The sequence below is a fragment of the Vulpes lagopus genome, chromosome 1 (genome assembly GCF_018345385.1).
Source record: "Vulpes lagopus strain Blue_001 chromosome 1, ASM1834538v1, whole genome shotgun sequence".
Taxonomy (NCBI): domain Eukaryota; kingdom Metazoa; phylum Chordata; class Mammalia; order Carnivora; family Canidae; genus Vulpes; species Vulpes lagopus.
The window spans coordinates 177,508,913-177,522,413 of record NC_054824.1 but is presented as its reverse complement, the minus strand read 5'-3'; the positions used below and the strand labels follow the sequence as shown (position 1 = coordinate 177,522,413).

General features: G+C 35.0%; 1 protein-coding gene across 1 annotated transcript in view; it reads left to right on the top strand.

The window, feature by feature from the left end:
* Positions 1-13,501, top strand: part of SYT14 (synaptotagmin 14) — a 201,054-nt gene that overhangs the window by 69,593 nt on the left and 117,960 nt on the right. Inside the window, exons 3-4 of the mRNA XM_041767006.1 lie at positions 28-192; positions 7,213-7,428. Of these exons, the coding sequence (XP_041622940.1) occupies positions 28-192; positions 7,213-7,428 (381 nt within the window). The remainder of the gene's footprint in view (positions 1-27; positions 193-7,212; positions 7,429-13,501) is intronic.

Here is a 13,501-nt window from a genome sequence, read left to right as displayed (position 1 = left end):
TTACCGCTGTGACTTTTTTTTCTCTAGTATCTCCAGAGGCAGTTGGATTTTTGTCAGCTGTTGGGGTGTTTATTGTCTTGATGCTGCTCCTTTTTCTCTATATTAATAAGAAGTTCTGTTTTGAAAATGTTGGCGGGTTTCCAGATCTTGGTCCAGGCTCCATCACAAGGAAGGACTCACAAGGTAAAAGCTGTAAGTATCATTACTGCTTTTCTTCTTCGTTCTGTTTATCTATACCATTCTGTTACATTATTTTTTAAATATATATGGTAAAATATATATATATATGACATTCTGTAAACTAACATTCGAACCACCTTTCTGTGAGTAAAAAAAAACTATTAAATTATGTTCAATTTTCTTTCTGTTGTTCATGAATGTTAATATATCACACAGTGATGAATTGTATACTATCAGAAGATGACATTTTTATTTTTCATATCTAAGGCATGCTTTTGAGACTGTAATGTGAGTCTATATGCTTTAAGAAGAAGGAAAGAACTTTCTGCTCTGTATAGCTTAAATCTTACTGTCCAGATAACTCTAGAGAGCTTTTCTCCCATATCCCCATAAAAGGCTTTTGAAAGTATTCACTCTTTTTCTTTCTCTGCTGTTGTATTCTCAGCTGGTGGATACTTTTACTGTGGAGAAAGTGGTATAGATAAAGTCTGGTTATAAAAGTTAGTGTTCCTCTCCCTCCCTTGGTACTATGGGCATTATATCACCTTCTATCACTTATTACTACTAGATACTAGGAGAGATGAGGGCTGTAATTTTGTTCTTTCTTTCATGTAAAGTGTTCTCGGAGTTAATTTTTTTTAAAAGATTTTATTTATTTATTCATGAGAGACAGAGAGAGGGGTAGAGGGAGAAGCAGGCAGAGGGAGATGCAGGCTTCCTTCAAGGAGCCTGATGTGGGACTCCATCCTGGGACTCCAGGATCACGCTCTAAGTCGAAGGCAGGCACTAAACCACTGAGCCCCTAGGGATCCCTGGAGTTAATTTTTTTTATATTATTTTAAGAGTTCTTTATTTGCTGTTTCCAAAGACAGGCTTATATAAATGGTAGCAGAAGCAAGTTGAGAATTATAAAGGCAAGGTGTTTAATTTAGAACAATGTTGGAGAGCATTAGCAGAAAAACCTGGCTTTTCTTCTCCATGTACTGTTTTGGAGAGAGGTTTTTTTGTACTTCTGGCACCTTAGAAAGTTTATAAAAATCTGTTGGTTATTGAATTACATCTATGACTTTTGCATCAGGAAACTCTAGTGCTTTTGTGATTTTGATTTAAGCTTAACATTTATCATAGTTCAGTCTTGCTTTTTTTGATCATTTGTGTAGAGTTGAACTGGTTAAAGGTATCTCTTTGGGCAGCCTCCAGAAGTCCCCTCGTTTAGCATTTCTGGTTTTTCTTTGGTCTAATGACTCTTTTACAGTGTTAAAAATTATTGAAGACCCCAAAGAGCTTTTGTTTATGTGAGTTATAGCTATTGATACATACCATATTAGAAATTAAAACTGAGAAAATTTAAAAATATTCTTATCAATTTATTTGTTTTAAAAAAAACCCACTGACATGTTGTGATAAGCACTGGGTGTTATACGTAAGTGATGAATCACTAAATACTACTCCTTAAACCAATAGTACCCTATATGTTAACTGACTAGAATTTAAATAAGAACTTGGAACAAAAAACCCACAAAACCCCAATAAGCCTATTACATACATGTTAAACATAAGTAATATTTTTAACTTAAAAAACTATATATTTTCTACCTCCCCCCGCAAATGGTGTGAAGAATGCCACTGTTTCATATTTTTTGCAAATCTCTTTAATGACTGGCAAAGAAGAACCAGCTGTTATTCTCCTATCTGCTTCTGCATTCAGTCTTCCGTGTATCCTCTAAAAAAACTTCAGTTTTCATTTATGAGCAAATGAAAATGAAGAAGTTAAATATCCTCTCACTGTTATTAGAAAAATAATTCTGGTGTTGAGGATCCTTTTGGAGACGTTTTGGGAATCGTCTTTCTTTTTCTGAGCCTTGTTTTTTTTTTCACTTATTAAATAGGAATAATATTTACCTCTTAGAGTTGTTGTGAGATCAGGTATGATAAGACTTGTAAATCACAATGCCCTGCATTTGGTAGCCACTCTGCAGATGTTTACTCTCTGCTCTTTCCTCTATTCTGACCTCTGTGCAAATTGCTTAGATATTTCCCCCTTAATAGTTGTCTTAATTTGAAATGATATTGGTAGTTTGTTAATAATATAGGGTAGTTCCCCTATGTAGACTCTCAGTAAGTAAACTAAAAGTCCATAATAAAAATCCTTTTTATACTTCTTCTTGCAGGTATAGAATAAAAAACCAGTAGTATTTGAGGGGAAAATATTGTCTTGCTGCTGTTATGATAGCTATGGAGTGGGAAAAAATGTCATTACATTTAAGCCAAGTGGTTTGATTTTTTTTTTTTTTTGGAAGAGTCTTTGCTTCGACGTGTTTCTTTCAATGCATAATGCATTTACAGAAAGATTAAAAGCCACAATGCACAATAATAATACTGAGCTCATGAGTAACAACATTTAAGTCAATTTTAAATTCAGATTCCAAAGTGGTTGATATTTTGAGAAGAGGAAATTCCATTATCACATCTGTTAGGAATAAGGGATTAGAAAATGGCATTTTTCAAAACTTTCCAGCAGAATTTGCCTTCAGTGTCTTCTCTGGTGGACACGATCAGTAATGCTGTAGAGGACCTAACCGCGGCTGTCGGGGAAGTCGGCTACACTCTAACTGACTCGGTTGCTGAACAGGTAACAAATATGATAAATGGCTTTCGCCCAGAAGAAGAAAGCTCTGCAGTAGCAGAAGTTGTAGCAGATGCTTCTGAACAAGCAAATGCTGTGTCACCAGAAGTCTCCAAAGACACTAACTGTCAGAAAACACAGTCCAGTTTAGAGCACAGAGCAAATCGAAGCGGTTGTTACAATACTTCAGTTTCACAAAAGCAAGATCAAGGAATGAATGAAGAAAGAGTATTCACACATATTGATGGTAGGCAACAGTCTCCACCAAAACCTCAAGACAGCAGTAATGCTGGTAGTGATTCTTCTTTGAAAGGTCACTTGAGTGATGGTGGGATCTCAGTTATCAAGCAGAATGCAAGGGCTGGATCTGCTGCTCAAGAACTTGAACGTACTGACAGATGTAAAAAAATTGGATTAGGAATTCCTGATAATGGTAAGAATTTAAAGGAGGTAAGATCTCAAGAAATGAAAGAAAATCATTTAAAGAAAGCTGAAAAACATATTAAAAGTAAAGGATCCAAAGGGAATGAGTGGTCAGGAAATGAGTGTTCTCCAGAAGATATTTTGGCAAGCAACAGACATACGATACAGAAACCCACTATGAAAGAAGACATACATCCAGCACTATCAGCTAATTCTCAAGATAAGTTACACGGAAAAATCAAAGAACAAATAAATCCAACAGCATATTACAAAGTGAAAGCAGACATAAAAATAAAGAAAAATGAAGCCATTTCTGCCCACAAAGGAACAGCAAGGAGTAAAGATGAAAAATATTCTAAACTAATACCAGGAAAAGGTGAGGTCTCCTAATGTGGGTTTAAGTGATAAACTTTCTTCTTGATTTTTTAAGTTAAACATCCAAATTTCCAAACTCCTCTACATGTGTATATATCTAATTTAAGATTTTCTTGAATCCTCTTATTGGGAGATGCTTTTAAGGTCATTCCTTTTCTTTTTTTTTCCTGACAATCAGTTTGAAAGCATTAATGTTCTTTGTATACCACTAAAAATTTGGTCAGTTTTTCAGTGACCCTAATTTTTCTTAATGATTGTTTATTATACAACCATAAACTACATAGTTTTCTTAAGTAGTACGCATTCTTTAGTTGGAGTGTATTTAGTATGCTATAGTTGAATTTTAAAATTTTATAATTTTGTTAACTAACCCCTGAGACCTTTATACTATTTTGCCCTTTGAGTCTATCCCAATAAGAATCTGTATCAAGTGTTTTATATTTTCCCTTTAGAACAATAGAGTTTATTTTATTTATTTATTTTTAAAGACTTTATTTATTTATTCATTTGAGAGGGAGGATGGAAGCAGAGGGAGGAGGAGAAGGAGAGGAACATGCAGACTCCGCGCTGAGCTTGGAGCCTGGTGTGGGGTTCAGTCCCCTGACCCTGAGATCATGATCTAAACCAAAATCAAGAGACAGATACTCAACTGGCTGAGCCACCAGGGCACCCCTAGAATTTATTTTATTGAATAACATGCTTCAGATTATGTGTCTATTCATTTAGCCACATATTAAGGATTTTATATGACTTCTGTGTTACAGTGAGCATATGTGAACAATCTATTATTTTTCATGAGTTCTCTATGTAGAACTAAGATTCCATTTAATCATTTATAGTTTTCAACCACAATATTTGTGACAGTTTTCAAAATAATGAGCTAACAGTTATTTGGTTTGGTTGCAGAATTGCTTTATACTACTAATGATTACTCCTGATAATCCTTCACTTATATCCATTTATTGTCGATCTGATCAAAAAGCCAAAAGTATACCAGCTTTTATTTTAAAAATATGTATCTGACATTGTTCTATAAGTTTAGATTCTTATAAAAATAGCAAAAATCTGAGTGGCAGTAGAAATGAGGAAGATTTTCAGTTCTGCATGACTTCATACATAATCAGGCTCTGCTATTTATCAATTATATAAATGATTTTTAAGTGATTTTGTAGAGGCTGATCCGGGATGGATAGACTAATTAAAAAAGAAAGCTAGTTTTTGGAAATATGTCCCTGTTGGAGTGAGTCTATTCTTCTAGCAGTTTTTCAGTTATCAAATTCAGTGGTTTTGGGTAGCGTTGGTTTGGTTTTGTTAGCCTTATTATTTGAAGTAGCAAGAAGAAAGAAATAAACAAAGTAAAGTAAAATACCTATTTTATTCAGAAAATAACAGTAGAAAGTAGTAATAAATGCTACACAAACAAGTAGCAGTATAGAGTTAATTTTGTTTTGATTTGTTTTCATTCGGAAGCATGCTGGTTCCTAAAAAAACCCAAGTATCTCTCAGGTATTCTGGATTATGGTCAGTACTAAACTTCAGCATATTATGTTCTAAAAATCATTTGGAAATCATTTGACGTGTAGATTACTTCTTCATATAGCTGAACTATAGTAGTATCAGTATTACTAGTGTTTGTGTTCTAGGTTTGTTCATAGAGCTCACAAACTAGTGTTTGTGTTCTAGGTTTGTTCATGAGCTCTCTATGAGAGCTTTCTCTCTCAGAGAGAGAGATAGAGAGATAGAAAAGTTTCCTTCTATATTTCTGAATGCAGGACTGCTTTAGGTAACATTTTGTGGTAGACGAAGTGTGACAGCAGAATTTCTAATTACCCTTCTCAGAGCTCTCCTCCTTCTTAGAGACCACCACCATGGTAGCCCACGAAGTGCTAAGAGCTCTCAGCTGGGAGTCAGCATGCCCAGGTTCCAGACCAGACCACCATCTAACAGCACTTTCTGCAATGTTGGAAAAGCTCCATATATAGCCCACATGGTAACCAGTAGCCACACACACCTATTGGGCACTTGAAATGTGGCTGGTAGCACTGGGGAAACTGGGTTTTAAAATACATTATTTTAAATAGAATAGCTACATGTGGCTAGTGACTGCATATTGGGCAGTGCAGAATACGACAATGGTCACAGTTTTACCCTTTCATAGCTTCCTTTTACTGAATTAAAAAGGAAGACTTAGACTAGTGACATCCAAGCTTCCTTTACTTCTGACTCTAAATAGACCATTTCTCTACCATATTTTAAAATTACTTATTCTGTGTCTTCTCACCTGAATTTCAAACCTTGATCTCTTTAGTATAGATGATCTCAAATGTTTATAAAGAGAAAAGTATCTAGACTGAACTAATAAGTCTACGTGCTGTGGTTTCTGTATCTTTCAGGGTAGTTTATCATTCTAAGAAGGTTGCATCTTAGTTTAAATGAACCTCAACATAGTGCAGCTTCAGAATTTTTACTTGAAAAAAAATGGTAGCAACTCGTTGTTATTATTATACTAGTTTACTATTATTTTAAGAGTAATATAAGTTTTATATGTCCTGAAAAATTTCTTTTAAATTTGGTTATACTTAAGTAAAATTTTCTTAGTAATTCCCCCTTTCACACAAAATAAGCTTATATCCTTCCACATATTTTCATATGTGCATATGAACATACACTGCATGTGTCTTTGTGTACTGCATGTGGGAGTGTGTCTGTGTGTGCTTACATGAGAATATAGGCACACCTTCTGTTTTATAACTTTCTCTTTTCTCTCACCATGATGTTGTAGTTTTTCTACCCTGTGAGTACCTGTAAGTTCACCTCCTCATTTGCAGTGACTGTATACTACATCATTGCATAAATATATCATCATGTACTCAACCAAGGCCCAGTGACGGACTTTTAGACTGTATTTTATTTTTGTTTTCTATTGCTGTTTAACACAATGCAGTGAATTGTCTGAACTATATATCTTTGCTCACCTGTTAATTCTTAGGCCGAATTCTTAGAAATGTGATTGGTAAATTCCTAGAAATGAATCACAGAATGTGCAGATTTAAGAGTTCGTTATGTATTGCTGAATTGATCTCTGTAAGAGTTGTACCAGTGATATTTCCACCAATAGTATATGTCTGCTCATTTCTCTGTTCTACTCCTAGCACAAAGCATGATCATTCTTGAGAATTTGGACCCAGATGATAACCACAATGTCTCTAGTAACATGAATTATTTGAATCAGGGCCATATGTACTGGCAATACTTCTAAGTCTCTTTGTGTACTACTGATCCTTTAAAAAAAATTGTGTAAGGTGGTGAGTTCTGTTATTTCCTTGATCTCTAACATGATTGGAAAATCCCTGAGATTAACATTTTTTATAATTAGAATATACAAATTTATCTTTTTCTATTAAAAATATTAAAATATAAAGCTTCAGGCTTCTTAAATAAAAAAAATTATACTTATTTAAATACACTTCTTTATTGTGTATGTATATTCATGTGTATATGGAAAAATGTGACATCTATCTCTTTGTGTGCATATGTGTGTGTGTATCAAAATCATTATACATTATTGTCTTAAAATTTTGATTTGCTCTCCCTGTCATTCCAAATAGATAATTCCTACATGGACAAAGATGAGCATGGTTCATCCTCTGAAAGTGAAGATGAAGCACTGGGTAAATATCATGAAGCCTTGTCTAGAACACACAATTCCAGACTACCATTGGCTGACTCAAGACAAAAGAACTATGCTTGGGAAACAAGACAAAAATACAGTCCTCTGTCTGCGGAGTATGATGGCTACAGTAGTGAAGCATCGATAGATGAAGGTAACACAGGTTACTTACTTTATTATTTTTTTTTTAGATCACACACTATGGTATTAGATTACTTGTGCCTAAAATTCTAGGCATCTGTGGCTGCATGGTGAACACGAGATAAACAGGGTCACAATTCTGTGAATATAATTTATTGAAATTTAGATCTTTGGACTGAAGCCCAAACCCAAAACACCTAAAAGCAAAATACCAAATAATTTAAATATTTAAATAATTCTGTTTCTCTTTACACAGTGTAAGCATGAGGCAGAAGGTGTGAATTTGCTGTTCTCACATGAAATCAGGCTCTAAATACCTGGCATAGGAACTCACAGAATCTAAGTATTTATAGTGTTGAATGTCAGTCTGGTGTGTCAATGTGTGCTTTTTCATTCAGTGTGGCCCCTAAACAGAAGTCAAATACTGGATGTGGCACACAGCAGAAGAAATGGTGATCTGGTCTGGGTAGGGGGAAAAGTGACCAAGGTGGATTGAGAGCTGCTACTGTATTATATTTTGCTTTAAGGATCACCTAAGGAATTTTCAAGGATTATTTTGTCTCTAATTGATTTTTGCTTCATGTACTGACATTGGTATAAAACTCAACCTTTAAAAAAAAAAAAAAAAAAAAAAACTCAACCTTTGTGGAAGATTCACATCCACTCCGACATGTTTTTACATTTTTCTATAAGGGAAATAAATTGCCGTTAATTAGAGCATATTTATTTCCACATTTTCAGTATGTTGCTCACATGCTTGATATAATCTATGAGTACTCCTAGTAATTATTATCCTTATACTCAGATATGAAGAAAAGAGCAATATATCTTGGGATTTTTATTATTACATCAAATGCAAACTGTCCTTAGTTTTATAGCTGTGGTTTGTATTTAAGGGCCTATTACTATTGATTAAAGTCTTACACCAGCATGTACAGTTGTCAAAGGAGCTAAATCATCTTTTTTTTTTTTAATTCACCTTAATGCTAGCTAATGGTTGATGTACCTTCTTTTTATTTCTACTAGTACACAATTTATAATAAATTAGTCAAATGCTGAATATTACTATATAGAAAGCTCATTATGAAATACAAGGGAAGAAATAAAAAATATTAGACTCTACCCTCAAAAATACCTTACTCGTACTAGAGAAAATCAAACATGTGCTTACCAAGATAACTGAGTAATGTAAAGCAGTAAAGCCAGTGCCCACATATGTATACCTCTTACACTCCTGGCTCATGAATAGTAAAACCGAAAGAGAATGGGTTTTAAACCTGATCTTTGTTCACATTCTGGCTCTGCGACCTAACACTTAGTAGCTACAGACTTTGGGCAGTATAGTTATTAGTTTTTAGGTTTGTTTCATCATCTCTAATATGTGGATAATACCTTGCTAATAGGATTGTCATGAACATTAAGTGGTATAGGTGGCAGTTTTCAGCAGAGTTCTGGCCCCTGTGGGTAAGTGACCTGTAAATGGTAACTATAGCTAAGGGTAGTGAGAGCAGTGCTGGTGATGAGAGTGAGCAGTCATGAGCAAGTCCTGCATTTGTCGTTTGTGTCCCTAGATGCTTCCCTTTTTGCAGCTTAAGTTTAGAATTTTTATTTTTTTCCTCCTCACTGCTTCATCTCCCTCACTCCCTGCACTTCTGTGCTGTCTTGATTGCTTCCCCATAGTTCTCTTATTCTAGCATGGCTCTATTATCTGGGCGATAAGTGATGAGGAGAGAAACATAGCCTCAGCGGCTCTTGTGTTCTTGCCCTATGCTCTGGAACTGGTGCAAATGTCCTGGAGTCACCTTCTGTTTTCATTTTACCGGTATATTTAGGATCTATCTCTACTTTCCTACCATTTCTACTCTAAATTAATTGATAAGATACCGAGGATAGATTGATTTTCGGCATTCTGAAATTTGATTTATTTCATAAACATTTGTCGAAAGCTTTTTATGTGCCATACTGTACACTGTGGATGTAAAGATAAATAAAACAAAGTTGTTTCAGAGAGCCGACAGACTAGAGGAGGAGGACCATTTGACTATATGTGTAATATCATATGATAAGAGGTCTTTTAGTTTCATGAACAAAGTGCCGTAGACATACAGAGGAAGTGCCTCAGTTCTTGTTTGGGAGGTGGGGAAATTTACTGTAGTCTTTACAGAGTTGGTGAACTGGACTTAAGTAAACTATTTCAACAGCCATGGAATAGTGACTGCATGAGAGTAAATGGGAATATATTTTAGTGTCTTTAATTCAGGATCTGTTTGGAGAATGGGCAGGTAATAGGATTGAATGCCATGCTTGGGAGCTTATTGTATTATAGGAAATAATACAGTCCTGGAAAGTTTTTCAGCTGAACAATGTGCACTTTTAGAAATGTATTTAAGGAAGATTTAAATAAAAACTCTTTAACCATAAAAAAATAAGATTATTTAACTGTTGTAACAGAAAATGAATTGAAAGTAGGACTTTCGGAGTTAGAAAGGACCAATGAGATAAACAGTGATGAGATCTTCATTGGCAGTGAGTTTGGGGACACAGAGTTTGTGGATTTAAGGATGGTTTCAGTATATCTTGAATGATCGAATGTGTGCAGTGAGTGAAGAACCAAGATTTTTAATTAGTTCATAGAGCATTAGAGAAGTAAGTTTGTGTGGGAGGAAATAATTTAGTTTCCATCATGCTAAATCGGAAATGTCTGGAATATCCAGGTGGAGATGGATATCCTTATTATTAAAATGCTGTAATTGGGATTTAAGATGGAGAGATGACCAAGTGTTAATGTAAGAAAACAATAGACTAGGAGAATAGTTCTGTATCATAGGTTATTGCTTATTGAAAAGTCAAAGTCTCTTTGAACTCAAAATAGTTTTAGTGGGAGTAGGGGAAGAAAGGAGAATTTGATTAGAGGGGGAGATTTCAGAGCTCTTAAGGTCTTAGGTAAAAGCAGTTTCAAGTGTTAATAAATTTTTAACATGCCCACATACAAAGATGCAGAAGTATATATAAAGTTCTAAAAAGTTTTGAGGAAAGGAGTAAATATCATCTGTTGCAAAAGTTGTGAGAGTACTTTAGAGAAAATGGCATTTGAATTTAACTTTGAAGAATGGGTATGAAGTTGGTGAAAAGACTAAGTAGAGGTATTTTAGATGGAACTTCATAAACCCCAAAGTACAAAGTGAAGTCCATTTGGCTCCAACATGGATGGATGGTTGGATGGTTGGATGGATGGGTGGGTGGATGGGTGGATGGAGACAGAGACAAGAATAGGAAGCAAAACTGAAAGAAAGATGTAAGTCTAACGTCTGGAGTACCTCCCTGACAATTGGATTTAATTTGTTAGCCAGTAAGAACTCGCTGGAAGTTTTTCACCAAGGAACCATAATCAGGGATGTGCCTAGAAAGATTAACTTAACAATAGGAAGACTATAGAGAAAGACACCCAATTATGGAGTCTTTGGAGTAGTTTGTGTGGAAAATGGTAAATATCTGAATTACAATAGTGGTAATAGAAATACAGTAGGATAGGAAAGACATTATAGAGGTAGAATTTATCAGATTTAGGAGCTGAATGTTTTTGGAATGTTAGAAAGAAGGGAGGGTCAAAGATGACACTGGGTCCTAGCATGTGTGACTAGGAGAATCATGAGGTCATGAATATAAATAGAAAGTGCAGAGAAGGATCTCTTCTTTTGGAGGTAGGGGCTTGGGGGTGGGACATAGAAGTGGTTTTATAGATATAATGAAGCAGGACATTTAAGCAGTTGGAAATGACCATGGAGCTTGAAATCATGAATGGGTTTAGGGAGAAAAAGAGGTTCTCAGATGATGCATGCTAAGAAAGTAGAAATCATGGGCATAGATATAACTGTTGAAGGAGGATGTATGGAGAGAAAAGATCAGAGAACCATTTCCTTTAATAGGAATCACCTCCTTTAACAGGAGAATTAAGAGTGTCACTTCAACAGAGAGGAGAAAGTAAAGGCAATAAGGAGAATCAGGAGAATATTGTATTTTATCAGCCGTGGAAGGAGAGTTTTGAATGCTGCCTGTAGACTGGGGAGGATAAGAATTCAAACAAGCCCCCTTCTTCAATAGCAGTTGGTCAGTAATGTTCAATTAAAAATCTAGCTGCTTAAAATAACAAATTAGCTCGAATGTTGTTAAGTAGAGAATAAGTGATCAGAAAGCCTACATTTGCTGCCCACACTTTCTTACAAACTACTCTTTCCTTTTCAACTTGCAGAATTGAGGAAGAGAGGTAGTGGAAGGGGGTTGTAACCATAGTGTTCACCTTCTCCCTCCAGCCCAACAGTGGTAACCCTCCTCTGGCATATATTTGGGAAGGAGATGGATTTGGTTTCAAATACACATTTGAGCCTCCAGCAGGTGGTTGTTCCTCTGCGTGGCTAACTCAACAGAAACACAGTTCACTTCATGGCTGGCCACCTAAGAGGACTGCTGAGTGTAGTTCTCTTGGTAGGATTTGGTTCATTTTTCTGAGGTAAGATGTAAAGGGATAGATATGGTAGGTTATGTTTCCTTTTGTTCTGCATATTATTCTGTTAAGTTTATAAGATCAAAGTTAACTGATACATAGATTGAGGGTAACTAAAGGGAATTACAAAGGTAGAGGAAAAATATTCTTAAATGTACATTTTTTAAAAGATTTTATTTATTTGTTCATGAGAGACACAGAGAGAGAGAGAGAGGCCAAGACATAGGCAGAGGGAGAAGCGGGCTCCCTGTGGGGAGCCCAATGTGGGACTTGATCCCAGGACCCCAGGATCACTCCCTGAGATGAAGGCAGACACTTAACCACTGAGACACCCAGATGTCTCCTTAAACATACATTTTTTTACATGACATATTGTTACCTCATTAGCGCCGTTAAGGAGCCATTAGTTCATTTCTCAATCTTGAATAATTCTAGTAGAGAAGCTTTGAAACAGCCAATACTGAAAGTATCTGTAAAATTAGAGAGCATCAGGGAGGGCCTGGATAGGGCTAGGAGAGAACAATGCAGAACTTTCTGACCAGGTAGTAAGAACTACCATATTGAGCTCCTACTGTGTTCCTGACTCTTAGTTTCTGTATATACCATACTATTTAGTCTTCATTGCAAATCATCGTGGTAGATAAGATTATCCCCATTTTACAGAAGTGAGAAGAGATTTTAGATTGAGTAGATAATTTTTAACCAAAGGTTACACGGTAGGTTATAAAAACTATATTTGTCATGTCCACTGCAAAATGAATGTTGTTTTAGCTTCTGTTTCAACCTCTTCAGGTGAGTCCTTTAGAACAGTTTATATACTATAAATCTGAAATACAGATACTCTAGAAAAAAGTAAGAAAATGTGGTGGCATATTTGTTATCATGTTTTCTCCTCTAGGTGGCCATATTAATCTTCCAGTTTTGTGAATTACAAAAGGGAATGATATCTGTAAGAAATTTTTCCAGGAAAAATAAACATTAAAATAATATATCCAGTTTCCTTTGTTCACAATTTTAACTGTATTTTTACTGTGTTGTTCTTAAAATTAAAGACATTTTCTGATAATCCTGTTTTATTTTTAAAAGGCTTCAGAGTTAAGTGGTAGGCTGTGGATATCTTGTTTAAGAGTTGGTAAATATAGACTAACCTCTGAAATTCCGTTCATGCTAATTAGTGCTTTCCATTTCTATATTAGAAAAGAGAAGCCAATTAAAGATCTAGAGCAAATTCAGTGTAAAATTATTAGAATGTCTATTTTTTATAGCTTTTCATTCTTAGTTCACTATAGAGATTGCAAGCTATTTTTACATATTGTGGCATAGCTACATAACTAAATCATAACGTTGTTATTTTGGGGTGAGTTAATTAAAAATAGTATGTGAAATAATTTCTGGCATCACTTATTTCTTAGGATATGTGGCCCATACATAGACACACCTGTCATTTTCTTTCTTATGGCTACTGTGCAAGCTTCATGCTATTAATTTTGATGTTATCTTAAAATTAGGGGCATTAAAACATATTGACTTACACATTTTTATTTAAATGTTACCTTTAAAATAATACTTAATAATGATAAATTAT